General features: G+C 37.5%; 1 protein-coding gene across 3 annotated transcripts in view; it reads right to left on the bottom strand.

The window, feature by feature from the left end:
- Positions 1–18,512, bottom strand: part of EIF2AK2 (eukaryotic translation initiation factor 2 alpha kinase 2) — a 47,250-nt gene that overhangs the window by 18,905 nt on the left and 9,833 nt on the right. For 2 of the 3 annotated variants that reach the window (XM_087936206.1, XM_087936194.1), the window contains exons 6-10: positions 18,173–18,258; positions 14,681–14,780; positions 7,558–7,691; positions 4,966–5,092; positions 3,170–3,255 (exon numbers count right to left, since the gene is read on the bottom strand). In XM_087936206.1, the coding sequence (XP_087792332.1) occupies positions 3,170–3,255; positions 4,966–5,092; positions 7,558–7,691; positions 14,681–14,780; positions 18,173–18,258 (533 nt within the window). The remainder of the gene's footprint in view (positions 1–3,169; positions 3,256–4,965; positions 5,093–7,557; positions 7,692–14,680; positions 14,781–18,172; positions 18,259–18,512) is intronic. The other variant, XM_087936199.1, reaches the window with a different exon arrangement.

The raw sequence follows: 18,512 nt of genomic DNA, 5'->3' as shown, positions 1-18,512 counted from the left end.
AAGAGAGTAATGCTGGTGTTCCTTGCTCCCATCTTCTTCTAAATAGGCTGATGAGAGAGTCAGAGTAAAATAAATTGAGACTTTTCTGAAGCCATCTGAATTTGTCTATTTTTAAATTGCTGTTGAAATATTGCTTACTTTGCATATAGGCTAGAATACTGAAAAATCCCATTCTGATTTATTGATATCAAGATCCACTGATACTGATATCCATTTCTAACTGAAAGATAATTTTACACACTGAAGCTTTAGATTATTACTACATTTTTATTGTAGAAGAAAATAATAGAGAACAAACAGACTTTCTGGATAAGCAAAGACAGAAACAAATGTCTGAAGAAACGTTGAACCAAAATGTAGCACCTTGATAAACTGACCGCTTTGCTGCTAATTTTATTCTATTTTTGCTTGTCTAGAACTACTATAAATCTACTTTAATGGCTCAGAAACACTTTGGCAATGTTTCTATTAGAACAAAACTAGTATCTAGGTATGAATTTATGTACATAACTTTAATATGATACATTTTTATTCCAGATAAATAGATACTTGCCAATGAGTGTTGTGTAAACCTTCCAGATGATCTACATCTTTTACTTAAACATAGTTATACAGTATTTAAAACTCATTTAAATCAAGCATGACTCCTAGTAACCACATGGACACAAAAATAATGTTTGGTCAACAGTTCATGAAAGTAATTTTGTCTTATGTTGCAGGAATCTCAAAAAAAATCTTTTTTTCCTCTAGAATTCTCCTCTATTTCCTTGGAGAATAAACTGCATTACTTTATGGCCTTGGCTCTGTATTCCTTGATATTGCCCTAAATATTGCTTTGAAAACAAGAGAGTTAGCACCATGACTGGACATTCATTCTATCACCACCTTAAATGGCCCTTTCATTTATATGAACTTCACTAAAAAGGTAAGTAGCATTGTGTTCCTTTTCAATGCATTCATCCAATATTTTGACTCTACTTTCTCCATTTGTATAGAAGCCTAGTTAAGTAAGAACTTCTGATATGCCAGGGCATGCAAGTGTCACTTAAACTTGCTTCTTCTCTCTAACCCGAACCTGAGTCCTCTCAGTGGGCATGTGCACCATCACCAGCTGCTCTTCCGGTTTCTGGCATGCATGTGAGCTGGTTTTCACAGGCACCGGAGCATTGGAAAATGGCCTGGAAATGGCCTTTTTCCGGCCATTTACAGACTGTTTTTCACACCAAATTTACTGAATTTGCTTTTATATTGTGTGTGTGTGTGTGTGTGTGTGTGTGTGTGTGTTTTCTTAAGTTTTTGCGGGTACTTACATGTATGGCATTCAGCTTTGTTCGGGTATTTTCCCATGTCATTGTAGTTGTGCTTTTAAAGTTGTAGCAACTTTTCGGCAGAATCTCATCTTTTTTGAATCCTTTGGTTAGGACATCTGTTTCTGTTTTGGTGAGTTCTCTGTTGGAAACGTTGTATACTAATTGTTTCAGGTGTTGTTGTGAGTTGTTGGGGGTTTTCTTGTCCTGTTCTAATTTCTTTAATTTTTTCAAGAGTTTATCATTTTTGTAAGTGGTTTCAGATTCAGCTCTCCAAATTGTAAGTTGTTTAATCTTGTCCCAAAGTAGAGGGTGGATTTTGCTGCTCAATTCCAGGTGTAGTGCTAGCAAATCTTTGTTTAACTGATCTAATTGGAATCTCTTGCTGTGGAGCTCGTTCCTTAGTAGAGCCATTTCAGTTCTTTTCAGGATACATTTAGTGGCTGCTGTGCTTTGAAGAAATGTTAATTTGAAGCAGGTTGGTGTGGTATTGTTGTCTCTGCAGCTGTGTAGGAATTGGAGGTCACATAATATTCCTGCTCTTTTAATTTTCAGTTTCTCGTAGGTTTTGATCTGGCTGTTTATTTCCTCCCCGTAGAGGTTTGATATTTGTTTTCTTAAGTTTTCGCGGGCACTTACATGATGGCAGATGAGATTCTGCCAAAACGTTGCTACAACTTTAAAAGCACAACTACAATGACGTGAGAAAATACCCGAACAAAGCTGAATGTCATATATATAATTTTTCTGGCCATTTTTCTGGCCATCTTCGGGCCATTTTCAGGCTGTCCTTGGGCCATTTTTGGCATGAAAAGGGCCCAAAAAATGGCCAAAAAACCAGGCATGTGTGCACCGGCCAGCTGCTCTTCGGTTTCCGGTCCCCCAGCATGCGCAAATGCATGTGCATGGACACACGTTCCAGTTTGGGCACTCGGTGCTAAAAAGGTTCACCATCACTGCTTTAACCTGTATGAGTTGATTCCAAAATACTAACTCCTAGCAAGTAGTCCTAGACCTACAATCTTTTGTTCAGTGATCATTCAAACAGCAGCACTAAAAAATGTGACTTATGACCCTTTTTCACACTTATGACCATTGCAGCATCCGCATGGTCATATGATCAAAACTCAGATCCTTGGCAAATGACATGTATTTATAATGGTTGCAGTGTCCTGGGGGGTCAAGTGATCGCCTTTTGCAACCTTCTGACAAGCAAAGTCAATGGGAAGCCAGATTCACTTAACAACCATGTTACTAACTTAACAACTGAAGTTATTCACTTAACAACTGCGGCAAGAAAGGTCGTAAAATGGGGCAAAACTCACTTAACAACTGTCATTTTAGCAATTTTAGAAATTTTGGGCTCAATTGTGGTTATAAGTTGAGGACTACCCGTAATTAGAGTTGATGGGGTTTACCCTCCTTAATTCTTTCAATTTCCTCACAGATAATATAAGAAAAAAAATCGAAATAGAACAGGTAGAAGGGGAAGAAGATACTGTCAAGATTCCCTTAAACTCTACCCCAAAAGGAGCATCATGGAAGCAAAAATTATGAAAGCAGCAAAATATCATAAGCTCTATCCATTTTGAACACACATCATCACACCACAAGTATATACAAAAGGGTGAAAATATAAACTAGACAGAGACTCTGTTAGTAAGTGATTCAGCTAAAGCCTATTAACCTGAAAAACATAAAAGGAGCTACATAAAAATTCCACAATCACAATAAAATTATGGAAAGGTCTTTCATATTGATTACCATACCTTTCCCAATTGGTGTTCATTTTGGGATGTTCTGTTCTTTATGTCAATTTACTTAAACAGTATTTTTTTTAAAGTAACTCAGTATAATCTTACCTCCCAGATGCTTCATTCGATAGACTTTGACTACTACTAGATGTCACATCTGAAGAATCACTGAAAGGATTAGGACATTCTTCTGCCTAGAGAAATAGTAATTCCAAAGCAAAAGATTTATTCAGCAAAAGATTTATTCAGCAAAAGATAACAATGTAAGAAAAACCATTTATTTTACACCTGGGAGTTTTAAACATATGCAGGTAATCCTTGGCTTATGACTGGTTGCTTAACAACCATTTGAAATTAGGACAGGATACCCCCCCCCACTCCACCAAAGCTACTTACGGCCCAGTTTGACCACACATGCACACACCCATGATCATGATGGAATTGCATTTTGCTGGTGTCTGGTTCATGTTCATGGCTACTTGTAGTGTCCCATGTTCACAAGTACAATTCTCATCTCTTTTTATCTAATCTATCTATTTATCTACTTATCTACTTATCTATCTATCTATCTATCTATCTATCTATCTATCTATCTATCTATCTAATTTGCACCTCATGTAGCAGTTCAAGCAAATCTGAGCATCATCATCAAGATAAAACAACATATATCTATTATAAACATAAAACATATTAATATCACCAAAATAAACAAACTGAAAACCAAGGGTTTTGAGAAGAGGCTGTCTTCTCTGTTTATCTACCAATCATCTCCAGCAAACAGCTTCTTCTTTAGAAGAAGAGCAATGGTGGCACAGTGGTTAGAGTGCAGTACTGCACTCTGCTAACTGCTGGCGGCCTATAATTTGGCAGTTCAAATTTCACCAGGCTCAAGGTCAACTCAGCCTTCCATCCTTCCAAGGTGAGTAAAATGAGGACCAAAATTGTTGAGGACAATATACTGACTCTGTAAAGCACTTAGAGAGGGCTGTGAAGCACTGTAAAGTGGTATATAAGTCTAAGTGCTATTACTATTAGGACCCCATGCCAGCCAGCATAGCCAAATTTTAAGGACTTTCTTGAAGGCTAAAATAAAGAGGGAGGATCTTACTTCCTGTGGAAAGATGTCCCAAAGGGCAGGAGTCATGGTAAGAAAAGGCTCTTCTCCTGGATCCCACCAGCTGAAATTCTTTGGCTGATGGGATCTGCAGTAGGCCCCCCTTCTACCAGCACAAGTGGGACAAGCCAATCCCATTGGAGAAAGATGGTTCAGTTTTCCAATCAAACCATGTTAAGGATCTGTCCAGATGTTATTCAGGCATAAGTAACTATGGTCAGATAAACTCTACTCTGGAGAAATTACAATGAATGCAACAATAATAAGTTGCTTAGATCTGAGGTCCCCAATCTCTGGGCCATGAGCCACAACCAGGCCATTGCCTATATGCAAACAGGCTGTGTGATAGGTGGGTGGGTGCCTGTGTGCGCAACTCAACTCATGCGAATAGCAGGCTGGCATTCACACACAGAAGTGCACACAGCTCAACATGCGCCACGTTGAGCTGTGTGTGTATGCACGCCAGCCTCTACTCACATGAATCGGCTGCACATGTGTTAGCACACCGCTCATGCGTCCCGGTTCCCCTCCCCCCAGCTTGACCACCAAGCAACAAAGTTTGGCTTGGATACAAGTTGTTCTTCACAAATCTTATATCACCTTTTATAATGAAAATAATAACATTTGAACCTTTTGAAAGGTTTTCTTTCTGTATGTCAGAAAACTGTACCATAATTCAAACTGTTAACAATTCCATTCCATGGAACTTGAAAACAAAACTTAGAGAGCAACTTGATTTCTTTTATCCAAAACATTACATAGACTATATGGTATATTTCAGTTTACATACTCTGAAAGTTGAGGATCTGGTCAACTTTTCATATGCTAGTTTGGCTGCTTCTTTTTTGGCTGTTTTAACTTTATTTCCTCTTCCAACATCAAATACTTTATCACCAATCTGACACGCATAAGAAAAGCTAGAAGATATAAAAGGAGAAAAAAAATATGTTCAGTGTTGCAAAAGAAGGCTGATGACCAGTTCCTACCTATCTAGAAGTAACTTTCAGTAAACCAAAGGAGCCTACTTCTGATATAAAAGCTGTAATGTTATACATATATCTGAATATAGCCCAGTTCAATTCAGTCAGATTTACTTTTGAGTTTATGGACCTAAAGTGCTTCAAGGTTTAGTAATCAATCTTTAAAAATACATAATTTATCTATACATAGCTGTTGTGGCTCCGAGTACTTAGCCTGCATTCTTAGAGGAGGAGGATTCGGAAGATGAGGAGGAGGAGGAATTGGGGGTGCCTTCCTCCCCAGGACCTTCCTCTTCGGCAATGCCTTCCTCCCTGATTGTGCCTCAGGTTCCCGAGATGCGGGAATTCTTGTCGGAACTGCATTCTGTTCAACAATTGATTAGACAGCAATTGTTACGGGCTAAGGAGGACTATAAAAAGTTCATGGATCGCTCTCGCTGGGCGACGCCCCCGCTGGCTGTGGGAGACCGGGTGTGGTTGTCCACGAAACATCTACGGGTCGACCGCCTGATCAAGAAGCTAGACCATCGATTCATCGGTCCCTTCCCTATTGAGGCAGTCATCAATCCTGTAGCTTATCGGCTCACCCTACCGCGCTCCATGTACATTCATCCTGTCTTCCACAGTTCCCTTTTGGTTCCTGTCGCCCCTTCCTGTGATCTCCGACCTTCCACTGCAGATGTTCCACCACCTGTACCCGACGATGATACCGCTGCTGACGGCACAGTGGTCAGCATTCGGGATTCCCGCTGGCTGAAAGGACAGTTTCAGTATTTCATCGAGAGGCCGGGGGATGGACCGGAGGCCCTTTCCTGGCTGGATGCTTCCACATTCCACACTGCAGATCTCATATGGAGCTTCCATGAGCAGTTCCCCTTGAAACCACGTCCTGATCGTCAGACTCGGGGCGGGGCCCTGTGGTGAGGGATAGTGTTGTAGCCTGCATTCTTAGAGGAGGATTCAGAAGATGATGAGGAGGAGGAATTGGGGGTGCTTTCCTTCCTGATTGTGCCTCAGGAATCGGCAGATAACCGAGAGGAACAGCCTGAGGCTAATCAGGAGAAGGGCATATTGGAGCAGCCTTTGACAGGGAATCAAGGAGACGAATGCTGGCTTGATGCGAGGCAGCGTCGCAGGCAAAAGTGCGGGTTGCAGCGCAGGAGGCATGGACGAATGAGAGAGTGAGCTGAATTAGTGACACGCCCCACAGGGAATAAAAGTGGGTGTGTTTGCTCTGGGAATTTCGTACGGGACAACGTGTGACTTATTCAGAGGAGCTCCGGATTATTTTGTGTGGTGATAGCTTGTCTGATTTATATTCCTGCTTTCTTGTCGGACTTGGAAGACAGCATGTGAGACTGCCAAGAACTTTATCGGCTCAAGGAGTTAACTCTATAATTACTGGATTTGCTTGCTTGTTTGTATTCAATTGGAATTTGGACTTCTCACCTCCTTTGTAAAGGTGAGACATAACAAGTATATATTTCCTAAGTAAATAAATGAGCAATGCAATGTTTTTTTATTCATTTGTTTAATTGGGTACTCTTCATCTAGTTTTAGGACATGTGGAGAACAGTTTACTTTTAGATCATGTTTAGGCAAAAATGCTGAATGTTCAAAAGGATTCACAAACTTTTAAGTACCACACATGTCAACCTTAAAACCAGAACATTAAAACATCACTGTTCCTTTTTTATTCTATGTTGGCTAAACTGCATTGTCTGTAAGAGAAGACATGACAAAATTGTTCAAAATTGTTCCAGAGGAAATAATCCATTTGACTTACAAGGAAATAGATTTCAGTTGGACATCAAGAAAAGGTTTCTTTCCACAAAATGTATTGTTTCAGGAGACAGCGAACTCTCTTTCACAGGCAATATTTAAACAGAGTATGGATTGTCCTCTATTAGGGATGCCCTATCAGTGGATCCCCAGGCAGGGACTGGACTAAATCTCTTCAAACCTTTACATTCTATGATGGTGTGATTCTGCTTATCTTCTTAAGCCTAAACAAGGCTTGTTAAAATATATAACAATGTATTATATATGTCAAATCTGGTTATTAGAGCTATATTCCTGTTGTTGCAGCCTAAACTTGCATTTGTTTGTATACAACATCATCTGCTGGCTCACACATTCTCTGTGTGAAAAGATTTACTTTGGGTTTAGTGTGATATGTAAATACAGCTACTGTGATTTATAAACCATGATTTATGACTAAGCATGGTGCATACACCCCACCATTATTCAAGAAACCACCGTCACATAAAACTATGGCTCGTTGCAATGAGTGAACCAGTCTCCTATGAATAAAATTCAATAACACCTTCATATATCAAGAGATTTTTTTTAAAAAAAATGCAACCCTATTCCCCAAGATAAAATATTGATCAGTAACTCACACTGGTATATGTGGCAGTCCATCTTTAGATATCAAGTTATACTGAATTTTCATATTGTTCTTTGATGCATATTCGTAAAGCCAGGAAACATAGTTAATTGGCTCCTTGTGCTGCTCACATGAATCCAGTTCTTTCTACAAAAAAATAAACATGTTAATCTGCTTGAGGAGAGTGAAATTGTTCTTTTGACTCCTGTGCAATGAGCAGATAACTTGCTCTTAATTTATTATCTCTTGTAAAGAGAGATAGTAACATAAATTGCAGTATTTTTGGAAAAAGTATTGTTCTGATTTAGCAAAATGTACAACGGATCACAAATATATAATTACCCAAGGAAAAAAAAATGAGAAAGGGCAGATCTACTTTATGACCGCACATGACTATGTAAAATACATGTGGGTTGAAGAATCGTGCAAGCTGTAGAAAGCTTTGGACTGGGGGTGGGGGAGATATCCCATAGGCTATCCGTAGAAACAGAATTTTGATCGAGTTAGCTTTAGCTTATGTCATAATAAATCTGTTAGTTTGAAGGAAGTCGAAGATGTTTTTGTGTAATCTTGCTTTACAGAGAAAAAACAATTTGCTGAGAGAGTTTCCACATACGGTGATGTGCCCGACAGTAGCACTTAGCAAAAGTTGAAAACCCTTCAATTTGTACAAAAAGAAGCAGAGTTTACAGGGGAAATATAGCATAAAGGGTAGCATCCTTTCCCCTGTAGGTACCACTCCTTAGAATCAGCTACCTGGAGTTAATCACTGAAGGACATTCTTTTCCTCAGCAGACTTCCTGGGAATGCCTAATTTGACTTTACAGCAAAGGTAGTCAACTCATAGCCTTGAACCCCCAAGGAGACCTGTTCTAGAGCTCTGAGAAATGGTAGTTGCCTCCCAATCTGAAGTGAGAAACATGAAAACTAGATTAATTCCTAAAATAAATTTAAACAGTATTTTAAAAGGAAAATTTCTAATCCTCTCCCAAACCTAGACAAACCCTATTTACTTTGGCTGTTGCCATTCTTCAAATTTGATTTCAACCTCCACAATAAAGGAAAAATAATTCTAACCACTCTTTATGGACACAATAGGCAAGAACATATTAAGGGAGCTCATCATGTCGATATATAACAATGTTTGTTTAAATTACAGTTTGTAATTTTTTTAGGGTTGGACAGATTTTTACAATGTAGTCAGCTTATCCTAATCAATTCCAGTTTGAAAATATATACACCTTTAAACCTAATCTATGCAATGACATCCAGCTGACGTCGCTATGATACCAGATGCAGAGAAACGGGGCTCTCCTGTGCTGACTTGTCCTTGTTTGTGGGTTCTGAAAAGAGCCTAAGCCGCCCTGGTGGGGATGGTGAAGCTAAGCAGGGGTGCTCTGTGAGGCACAGGAGAGATCGCAACTCTCCTGTTGAATCCCAGGGCTTTTTCTCTCTATGCCACAACAAAGAGAAGAGGCAGTCAAAGATGGCCGGTCGAATTGGGACAGCTGAGGAACATGAAGTTGGGACAGCTGAGAAACACCTAAGAATAGTGCTGGACTGAAGTTGGTGAACAGTATTAGGAACTGGGTGAGAAGATTCTTTTTTAATTTAAACTTTCAAACCCCAAAAAGAATCTGGAAAAGGATTCACAATTATATGTAGCAGCGACTGGCACACTGAAAAAATATTAAAACTGGAGGAGGAAGAATTAGAAGGAAAAGACAGAAAAATTTGCTAAATATTTAGAATATCAGACTTTTAACCTGAGCAGGCATTTTACTAGACAGACATTTTGAAAACATTCAAAATATTTACACAAAAATTAACATTATCTTTGCATCATGGAAAATTGGAAAAACAGCTTAATATTGAAATTCAATTAAAGAGTGGCACCTGCTGATGAAAGGAAGAATAACACATTCCCAAAATCTTGTCTACTAGAGATTTAAACGTAGCATGAAAGAAAATTTTACTGAATAGACCCTTGAAGATTTTAACATAAGACTGGATTTATAGAAGGACCCAAGGAGGTATTGGAAGATTTAAGGTGCTTTCCAGAGGAACAGGCAGACTAAATTTGGGATATAAAGAAAGAAGAATATTGAAACTGTTTCAGAAGTCTTTGCAGATTTGAACATATGGTCTTTGGATTACTGAACAAAAGAGGGATTTAATAAAATTCAATGAGATCTTCATCAAGAAGAATGGAGTGGAATTTTGGGAGAGGTGGCGTCGGCAATTCGAAGTACAAGGGAGGCACTGACAAGACATTGCCAGGAAATCATGAAACGACTGGAGGGTATAAATGAAAATTTAGGAAATACATTGCAAAAGACAGTGAGTGTCCAAGAGGCCCAGGAAGAGGAGGAGCCAACTGAAACAGGAGATAAAAAATGGGAGACAAAACAAATGGAACAAGAGAAAAAAAGGAGATAATGATAAAAACACCAGGGATTGATGATGTAAACCAAGGGGAGAGCCATTAAGAAAATTAAAAAAGAAATAGGGGAAAGAGGAAGATTGTTATGGAAAAGAAACAGGGGCAAGAGTAGATATTTTGAAAGCTACACAAAGAAAAAGGGAAGAGAAAGGAGAAAAACTTAAAATGAGTAGCCAAGATGTGGAAGCAGATAGAAATAAAGATCCAAGAGAGGAATATGGGAGGCAAGCTAAAAAACGAGCAATCAAAGCTTTAAGGCGGTTAAGAGATGATGGTTAGAAAAGGGGTTTTGATTAATATAATAGTGGCACAACATAAAAAAGAATAGAGAGAGGGGATTTGGAGAAAGGGAGATTAATAAAATGCACATTTTTATATAATAAGTAGTAGTAATAAGAAGGGAAATTAATTCATTATGAATGTGAGTATGTTAGCTAAATGCAATAAATATGATTAATATTTTATTTGTATTAAAACATATGATACGTAGAATATAGTGATTGCTATAAAAATAATACATTGTAATATAGAAGGATTATAAGTTGAGTAAGCATACAATGAAAGATCTAATTTAACATAAACCATGATATTATTTTTATTATTATTAGAAGTGTATTATTTTGTTAAATGAAATAAATATGATGGATAATAATCTATGAAAGATGATATTGTTAAGTATATTTAAATGATACGGTGATTGGCATAAAAACAACATATAGAATTATTAAATAAATGGAAGATTATAAATTAACACTATTAGGTGTACTTTTGCTAAATGTAATAAATATGATTAATAATATCTTAGTTGTACTGTGCAGAATAGGGTGATTGACATGAAGATAACATATTGAAACACTGAATAACCAAATAATGAAGGATTACAAGTTGAAAAAAACAGTGGAAGATTTTAATGTAATATGTTTGCATTAATATTAGAATTATGTAAGTTTGTTAAATGTAATAAATATGATTAACATTTTATTCACAGTAAAAGGTATGATATTCAAAACAGGGTGTTTGGTATAAAAATAGATTAAGACAAAGTTGTGTATTATTATTAGAATTATATAAGCTTGTTAGATGGAAAAAAATTGATTAATATTGATTTATTTGTATTGAAATGTATGATACCTAGGCACCAGTGTTCACACAGATGTTTGTAAATAATAATAATTGAAAAAAATAATTTAAAAAACCCTAACCTATGCAGTAATGTGAGAATTTAAGACTAGATTTGAAAACATAACGGAGTATAGAGTATGAGGAACAGAACCATGATAGATATTTGCAAGAAATGTTAACAAAGCAAAATGGGTTGAAATATTAAGTCTACAAAAATGAAACAATGTTTATAATAAAATTTATAATAAAATCTAGAATATCTCGTATAAAATGATGGAATAATAGTTTAGTCAAATGAATGATTAATAACTGATAAATATACAAGCATATGCTAAATTGACAATTTGAGAATCTATACAACTTGTAAGGACTATGAAAGGATAGCACAAAAGATTTGTAACCAACTGATTCACTTTATGTATATAATTGGAAGATGGTTTTATGTTTTTATGTCTCTGTCTATATATGTTTGTCTTAAAAAATAATTTTTTAAAAAAAATAAATGGAACGTTTATGAATGACTTGGGGAGATGACCTCATGATTCACTGGAGTAGAAAGAGGAGGGGGAGGTTCAGTATAATTTGCCTTGCAATATTCCATTATTATAGCTAATCTCAATAAAAGTAGTTTTAGCCTTCCCAAGGAGTTATTTCCTGGTTTAGTCTGGTCCAGTGATGGGATTCAAATATTTTTACTACCGGTTCTGTGAGCGTGGCTTATTTGGTGGGTGTGCTTGGGGTCATATGAGGCGTGGCTTGGTCATGTGACTGGGTGGGTATGGCCAACTCAATGTCACTTCACATCAAGGGGTGCCTCGCCTGGCCCTTCCCTTCCAGCCATTCCTTGTCAAACCCAGCCTCAATGTATCTACAGTTCTGTAAAAATATTGTTCACCTTTTTTTCACTTTATTATCTACATACTATAGATGTATTTTCATGGACCATTGAAAGGAGGAAATGGCTCACACGCTTTGCCCAAGAGTGTAATAGGCAACAGGCTTTTAAGGGGCTGTCAGAAAGAACGGTGGCAATGAATTTTCCAAAGCACGTGAGGGCAAGACAAGAAGCAATGGATGGAAAATGAACAGAGAAGCAACCTAAAACTAAGGAGAAACTTCCTGACAATGAGAACAATTAAACAGTGGAACTGCTTGTTTCCAGAAGTTCTGGGTACTCAACCACTGGAAGTTTTTAAGAAAAGACTGGACAGCCATTTATCTGAAATGCTATAGTGTTCCCCCCAAGGTCCCTTCTAAATGTTATTGCTATTCTGACACCTTTCCTAGGACCTCTACTCAGAGTTTGACATCCTCAGTTTTCCTGCCTGAGCAGGGGGTTGGAGTAGAAGACCTCCAAAGTTCCTTTCAACTCTGTTAAACGCACATGTATTTGTGCTCTGGACTATAGACATTGAATGCATGTATTATAAACCCTGAAAAATACCTGGGCAAAAGAAAGGCAGTAAAATCACTCTAGGTGTAGGGACAGTGTAAAATATTAATATATGATAAATAATGGGACAATTAAAAATAATAGCACAGAGGGGTTTTTTTCTTTCTCTCTTTCTCTCCCTTCCTTCCTATTTTTCTTTCTCTCTTCCTATTTCTGACGTGGCCAGCCAGAACTTACTACCGGTTCGGCGATCCATGCTAAATCCTTGCTACCGGTTTGTGTGAACCAGTGCGAATCGGCTGAATACCACCACTGGTCTGGTCTACTTAATGAGGCTGACAATGAAGGGGAGATTTTATTTCCCCACACAGCAGAAATGTACAAATAATACATCTGCCTATCTCAGCTCCAGTCTAAACATCTGGCTAAGTGTGCAATCATATATAACTATAATTATAACTATACACACACACACACACACACACACACACATATGTTTTCGTAGATTTTCACGGGTACAAGTATGCAGACATAGACTTGTATGGACAAATATAATGAAATATGAAACGTTGCTCATCTTGGCAACGTTTCGATGAGGTTCCACTCACCATCAGCCTGAAGATATATATATATATAAACTATAACAATAATATTTTATTGTTATATGCTGCAAGAAGATCACACAGACTGACTACAAACAATGACATGGTAAAATAGGAACAATGTTGCATCTGAAGATCTATAAGAAATATCATTTGCCTGCAAGCAAGAACTGGTGGGACCTTAAAATAGAGAAAGTCATAGAAAATGAAGAGACTAAATTGCTCTGGGACTCTGGAATTCAAACAGAAAGGTACCTGCCACCTAACACCCCAGACTTAACAACTGTTGATAAGAAAGACAAAAAAGTCTGGATAGTGATCATGGCAGTAGCTGGGTACAGAAGAATAGAGGAGAAAAAACTGGAGAAGATAACAAAACAGAAAGAACAGCAAATAGAAATAGAATGACTGTGGCAAAAGCAAGTAAAGGTGGTGTCAAGGTAGCGTGTGCAATCCCAAAATAACTGGAGCACCACTTGAACACCATTGGCATTGACAAATTCACCATCAATCAACTGTAAAAGGCAGTTTTACTTGAAACAGCTGACATCCTGTAATGATATCTGTAATACCATCAAACATCTGACTATCCCAGGTCCTATGAAAAAACTCGATAGGAAGACAAAAATGCCAAATCCAGTCTGAACATCTAGCTGACTGTGTGACGAACCATATTAAATTTTTTAATTAAATTTATATGCTTCCTGAGTCCAGAAACTCTGGGTTGTTAGGAAAGGAAGTAACTAATGATTTTGTTGTTGCTGCTGCTGCTGCTGTTTTTGATGTTGGAATATTTTGTGACATGATGATACTGGCATACTTTATTTTTAATTTAATGAACATTTTACTAAATGGCTTATGACCAGTCACATTTTGGAAAAGCTATTTGTTAAGTGCAGAATGCTGCCATAGCAATACTATGGTTGCTTCCTTTTCCATGACAAACAGAAATGTATGCAGAGGACAGATTAGAACACTAGTTGATCCTGCTCTCTAATAAGTTCTGGCTTATATAAATATAAGTGTGCAACAAAAAGCTACAATTATCAGATGATAAGATTCTTTGGACTAAATACCTAATATTTGGGATTTGATAAACAGATAATGTAAATGAATTCTCAATGCCCTTTTTATAGCTAAAAGTGATATTGCAGCATTGGAAAAATAAATAAACAGCCCTTTTCATTCAACAGATTGATAGTGATTAATTTGCCACATAAATAGATAGCCTATAGACATAGACTTCTATGGACAAATATAATGAAATATGGGACATTTAAACAAAATACAATAGGTTCAGAATGATAGTTATAAATGCATGAGAACTAATATGTACTTGCATAATAATTGAATTAGATAACTATATATAGAACTGTAACTATTTACTGCCAAAATGATATATTTTTTCATTTTCCTTGGTTGCATCAATTCATTTTTTAAAGCACTTTCTATATGTTTTTTTCTTTTTCTTTGATAATCTATACATTTTTAGTTTTGTGGAATCTTTCCCATTTTGGGCCATTATTTTAAAAGCAATAAAAGAATAAATAGAAAAATATTTTAAAATTTTGTTTACAGCATTCTGAGAAGATGAAGATTCATTTAGCTGAATGGCTTCAGCATGTTGTGTAATTGTGTCAGATGCCTTCTCCAGTTCCAAATCCAAATCTGTAGTGCTACAGAATTAAAAAAAAAAACAGCATAATTACAATCTGACTTAACAACTATCTACAGAAAACTCAAACAATCTTCACAGGTCATCATGATTGCATTTTATTGCCATTAAGTTTGCCACATCTACATCTACACTTTGATGAAACTCAAGCAAACAACTCACAGTGACATCTTGAGCTAAATCTTTATATTACTACTAAAGTATGCACAAAATAAATTATCCAAATTAAAATGCAGATTATGTAGGCTATTCCATATCCTTCCTTCCTTCCCTTTCTCCCTGTGCCTTCAAATCAATGCTGACTCCTGGAAATAGACTTTAAGGGCTAAGAGAGTAATGCTGGTGTTCCTTGCTCCCATCTTCTTCTAAATAGGCTGATGAGAGAGTCAGAGTAAACTAAATGGAGACTTTTCTGGAGCCATCTGATTTTGTCTATTTTTAAATTGCCATTGAAATATTGCTTACTTTGCATATTAGCTAGAATACTGAAAAAATCCACTCTGATTTATTGATATCAACATCCACTGATACTGATATCGATTCCTACCTGAAAGATAATTTTACACACTGAAGCTACGCCATGGCATGCAAGTAGTCACTTAAACTTGCTTCTTCTCTCTAACCAGTGGGCATGTGCGCCATCACCAGCTGCTCTTCTGGTTTCTGGCGCGCATGTGAACTGATCTTCACAGGCACCGGAGCATTGGTAAATGGCCCGAAAAACTGCCAAAAAGCAGGCCTTTTTCAGGTCTTTTTCGGGCCGTTTACAGGCCGTTTTTCACACCAACTTTTCTGCATTTGCTTTGAAATATATATATACAGTTAGTTAATTTTTCTGGCCGTTTTTGGGCAATTTTCAGGCTGTTTTTTGGGCCATTTTTGGCATGAAAAGGGCCCCCAAAATGCCCCCCAAAACAGGCATGCTGCTCTTCAGTTTCCGGTGCCTGAGGCATGCGCATATGCACGCACATGCACGCACGTTCCAGTTTGGGCACTCGGTGCTGAAAAGGTAAACCATCACTGCTCTAACCTATATGGGTTGATTCCAAAATATTGACTCGTAGCTGTATTACAAGTAGTCCTAGACTTACAACCCTTTGTTCAGTGATCATTCAAACAGCAGCACTGAAAAATGTGACATGACCCTTTTGTCACACTTATGACCACTGCAGCATCCACGTGGTCATATGATCAAAACTTGGATCCTTGGCAAAAGACATGAATTTATAATTGTTGCAGTGTCCTGGGGGGGTCAAGTGATCGCCTTTTGCAACCTTCTGACAAGCAAAGTCAATGGGGAAGCCCGATTTGCTTAACAACCGTGTTACTAACTTAACAAATGAAGTTATTCACTCAACAACTATGGCAAGAAAGGTTGTAAAATGGGGCAAAACTCACTTAACAACTGTCTTTTTAGCAATTTTAGAAATTTTGGGCTCAATTGTGGTTATAAGTTGAAGACTACCCATAATTAGAGTTGATGGGGTTTACCTCCCTTAATTCTTTTGATTACCTCACAGATAATATAAGAAAAGAAAAAGAAATAGAACAGGTAGAAGGGGAAGAAGATACTGTCAAGATTCCCTTAAACTCTACCCCAAAAGGAGCATCATGGATGCAAAAATGATGAAAGCAGCATAATATCATAAGCTCTACCCCTTTTGAACACACATCATCACATCACAAGTATATACAAAAAAATGGAAATATAAACTAGACAAAGAGACTCTGTTAGTAAGCGATTCAGCTAAAGATATCCAGCCCATTAACCTGAAAGACATAATAGGAGCTACATAAAAATTCCACAATCACAATAAAATCATGGAAAGGCCTTTCATATTGATTACCATGTTGTTGTTGTTAGTTGCGAAATCATGTCCGACACACTGCGATGCCACAGACAATGTTCCTCCAGGCCTTCCTGTCCTCTACCATCATAAGTCCATTTAAGCTCACGCCTATTGCTTCCGTGACTCCATCCAGCCACCTCATTCTCTGTTTTCCCAATCTTCTATTGCCCTCAATCTTTCCCAGTATTGGGCTCTCTTCTCCAGTGAATCCTTACTCCTCCTTAGGTGGCCGAAGTATTTGAGTTTCATATTGATTACCATACCTTTCCTAATTGATGATCATTTTGCGATGTTCTGTTCTTTATATCAAACTACTATATCAAACAAACTACTGTTAAAACTAAATTCTTATGACATTTCCAGATCCCTTCACAAGTGGATTACTGTGTTCCTGTCGAACAGGCAACAAATAGTAAAAATAGGGAGCGCCCTATCAAACCCTGCACCAGTTAACAGCGGTTTCCCCCAGTGCAGCGTTCTGGGACCCACACTCTTTATACTCTACATAAATGATCTTTGTGGTCAACTTATAAGCAACTGTGTCTTCTTCGCTGATGATGTAAAACTATTCAACACGACCGACAATGGTACCATCCTTCAAAGTGACCTTGATTATGTATCTGAATGGTCAAACAACTGGCAATTCAAAATCTCTACCAACAAATGCTGTCCTTGGTAAAAAAAAAAAATCAGTACACCAAATACAAGCTAGACAGATATGACCTCATTGATGACCCTCACTCTGTCAAGGACCTTGGAGTACTCATATTAAACAACCTAAGGTCACTTTAACAGCATTGCCAAAAAGGCATTAGGAGTTGTAAATCTAATCTTCCGAAGCTTCTCCTTCGGTAATATTGAATTGCCAACTCAGGCATACAAAATGTTTGCTAGACCAATACTCGAATACAGCTCATCTGTCTGGAATCCACATTGTATATCAGACATTAATACAATTGAGCGAGCCCAGAAGTATTTCACAAGAAGAGTTTCACTCCTCTGCTCGCAACAGAATACCCTTCACCACCAGGCTTGAAATTTTGGGCTTGGACAACCTACAACTATGCTGTCTACATTTGGACTTAAGCGTAGTACACAAAATTATCTGCTACAATGTCTTACCAATGACTACTTCAGCTTCAACCACAATGATACAAGAACACACAACAGATACAAACTCAATGTAAACCGCTTCAAACTCGATTGCAGAAAGTACGACTTCAGCAACAGAGTAGTCAATGATTGGAATGCACTACCAGACTCTGTTCTTACATCCTCAAACTCCCACTTCTTTAACCTTAAGCTATCTACTATTCACCTCACCCCATTCCTAAGAAGTCTGTAACGGGTGTGCATGAGTGCACAATCGTGCCTACTGTCCCTGTCCTGCAATCGCCATTTATTCGTACCTATTTCCTGTACATATATTCATGTTTATTCTTATACCTATTATCTTGTAAGCGATTGACAAATCAAATAACTAAAATAAAAATGAATTTACTTAAACAGTATTTTTTTAAAAAGTAATTCAGTACAATGTTACCTCCCAAATGTTTCAGTCGATAGTCCTTGACTACAATTAAATGTCGTATCTGAAGAATCACTGATAGAGTTAGTACATTCTTCTGCCTAGAAAAATAGTAATTTCAAAACAAAAGATTTATTCAGCAAAAGATAACAATGTAAGAACAACCATTTATTTTACACCTGGGAATTCTAAATATATGCCTTGGCTTATGACTGGTTGCTTAACAACCATTTGAAATTAGGACAGGATACCCCCCCCCCACTCCACCAAAGCTACTTACGGCCCAATCTGACCACACATGCACACACCCATGATGGAATTGCATTTTGAATGCTGGTGTCTGGTTCATGTTCAT

Source organism: Pseudonaja textilis, chromosome 1 (genome assembly GCF_049901715.1).
Source record: "Pseudonaja textilis isolate UNSWEBS1 chromosome 1, rPseTex1.2, whole genome shotgun sequence".
NCBI lineage: Eukaryota > Metazoa > Chordata > Lepidosauria > Squamata > Elapidae > Pseudonaja > Pseudonaja textilis.
The sequence above is the reverse complement of the archived record's forward strand: the minus strand, read 5'-3'. Positions and strand labels throughout refer to the sequence as shown.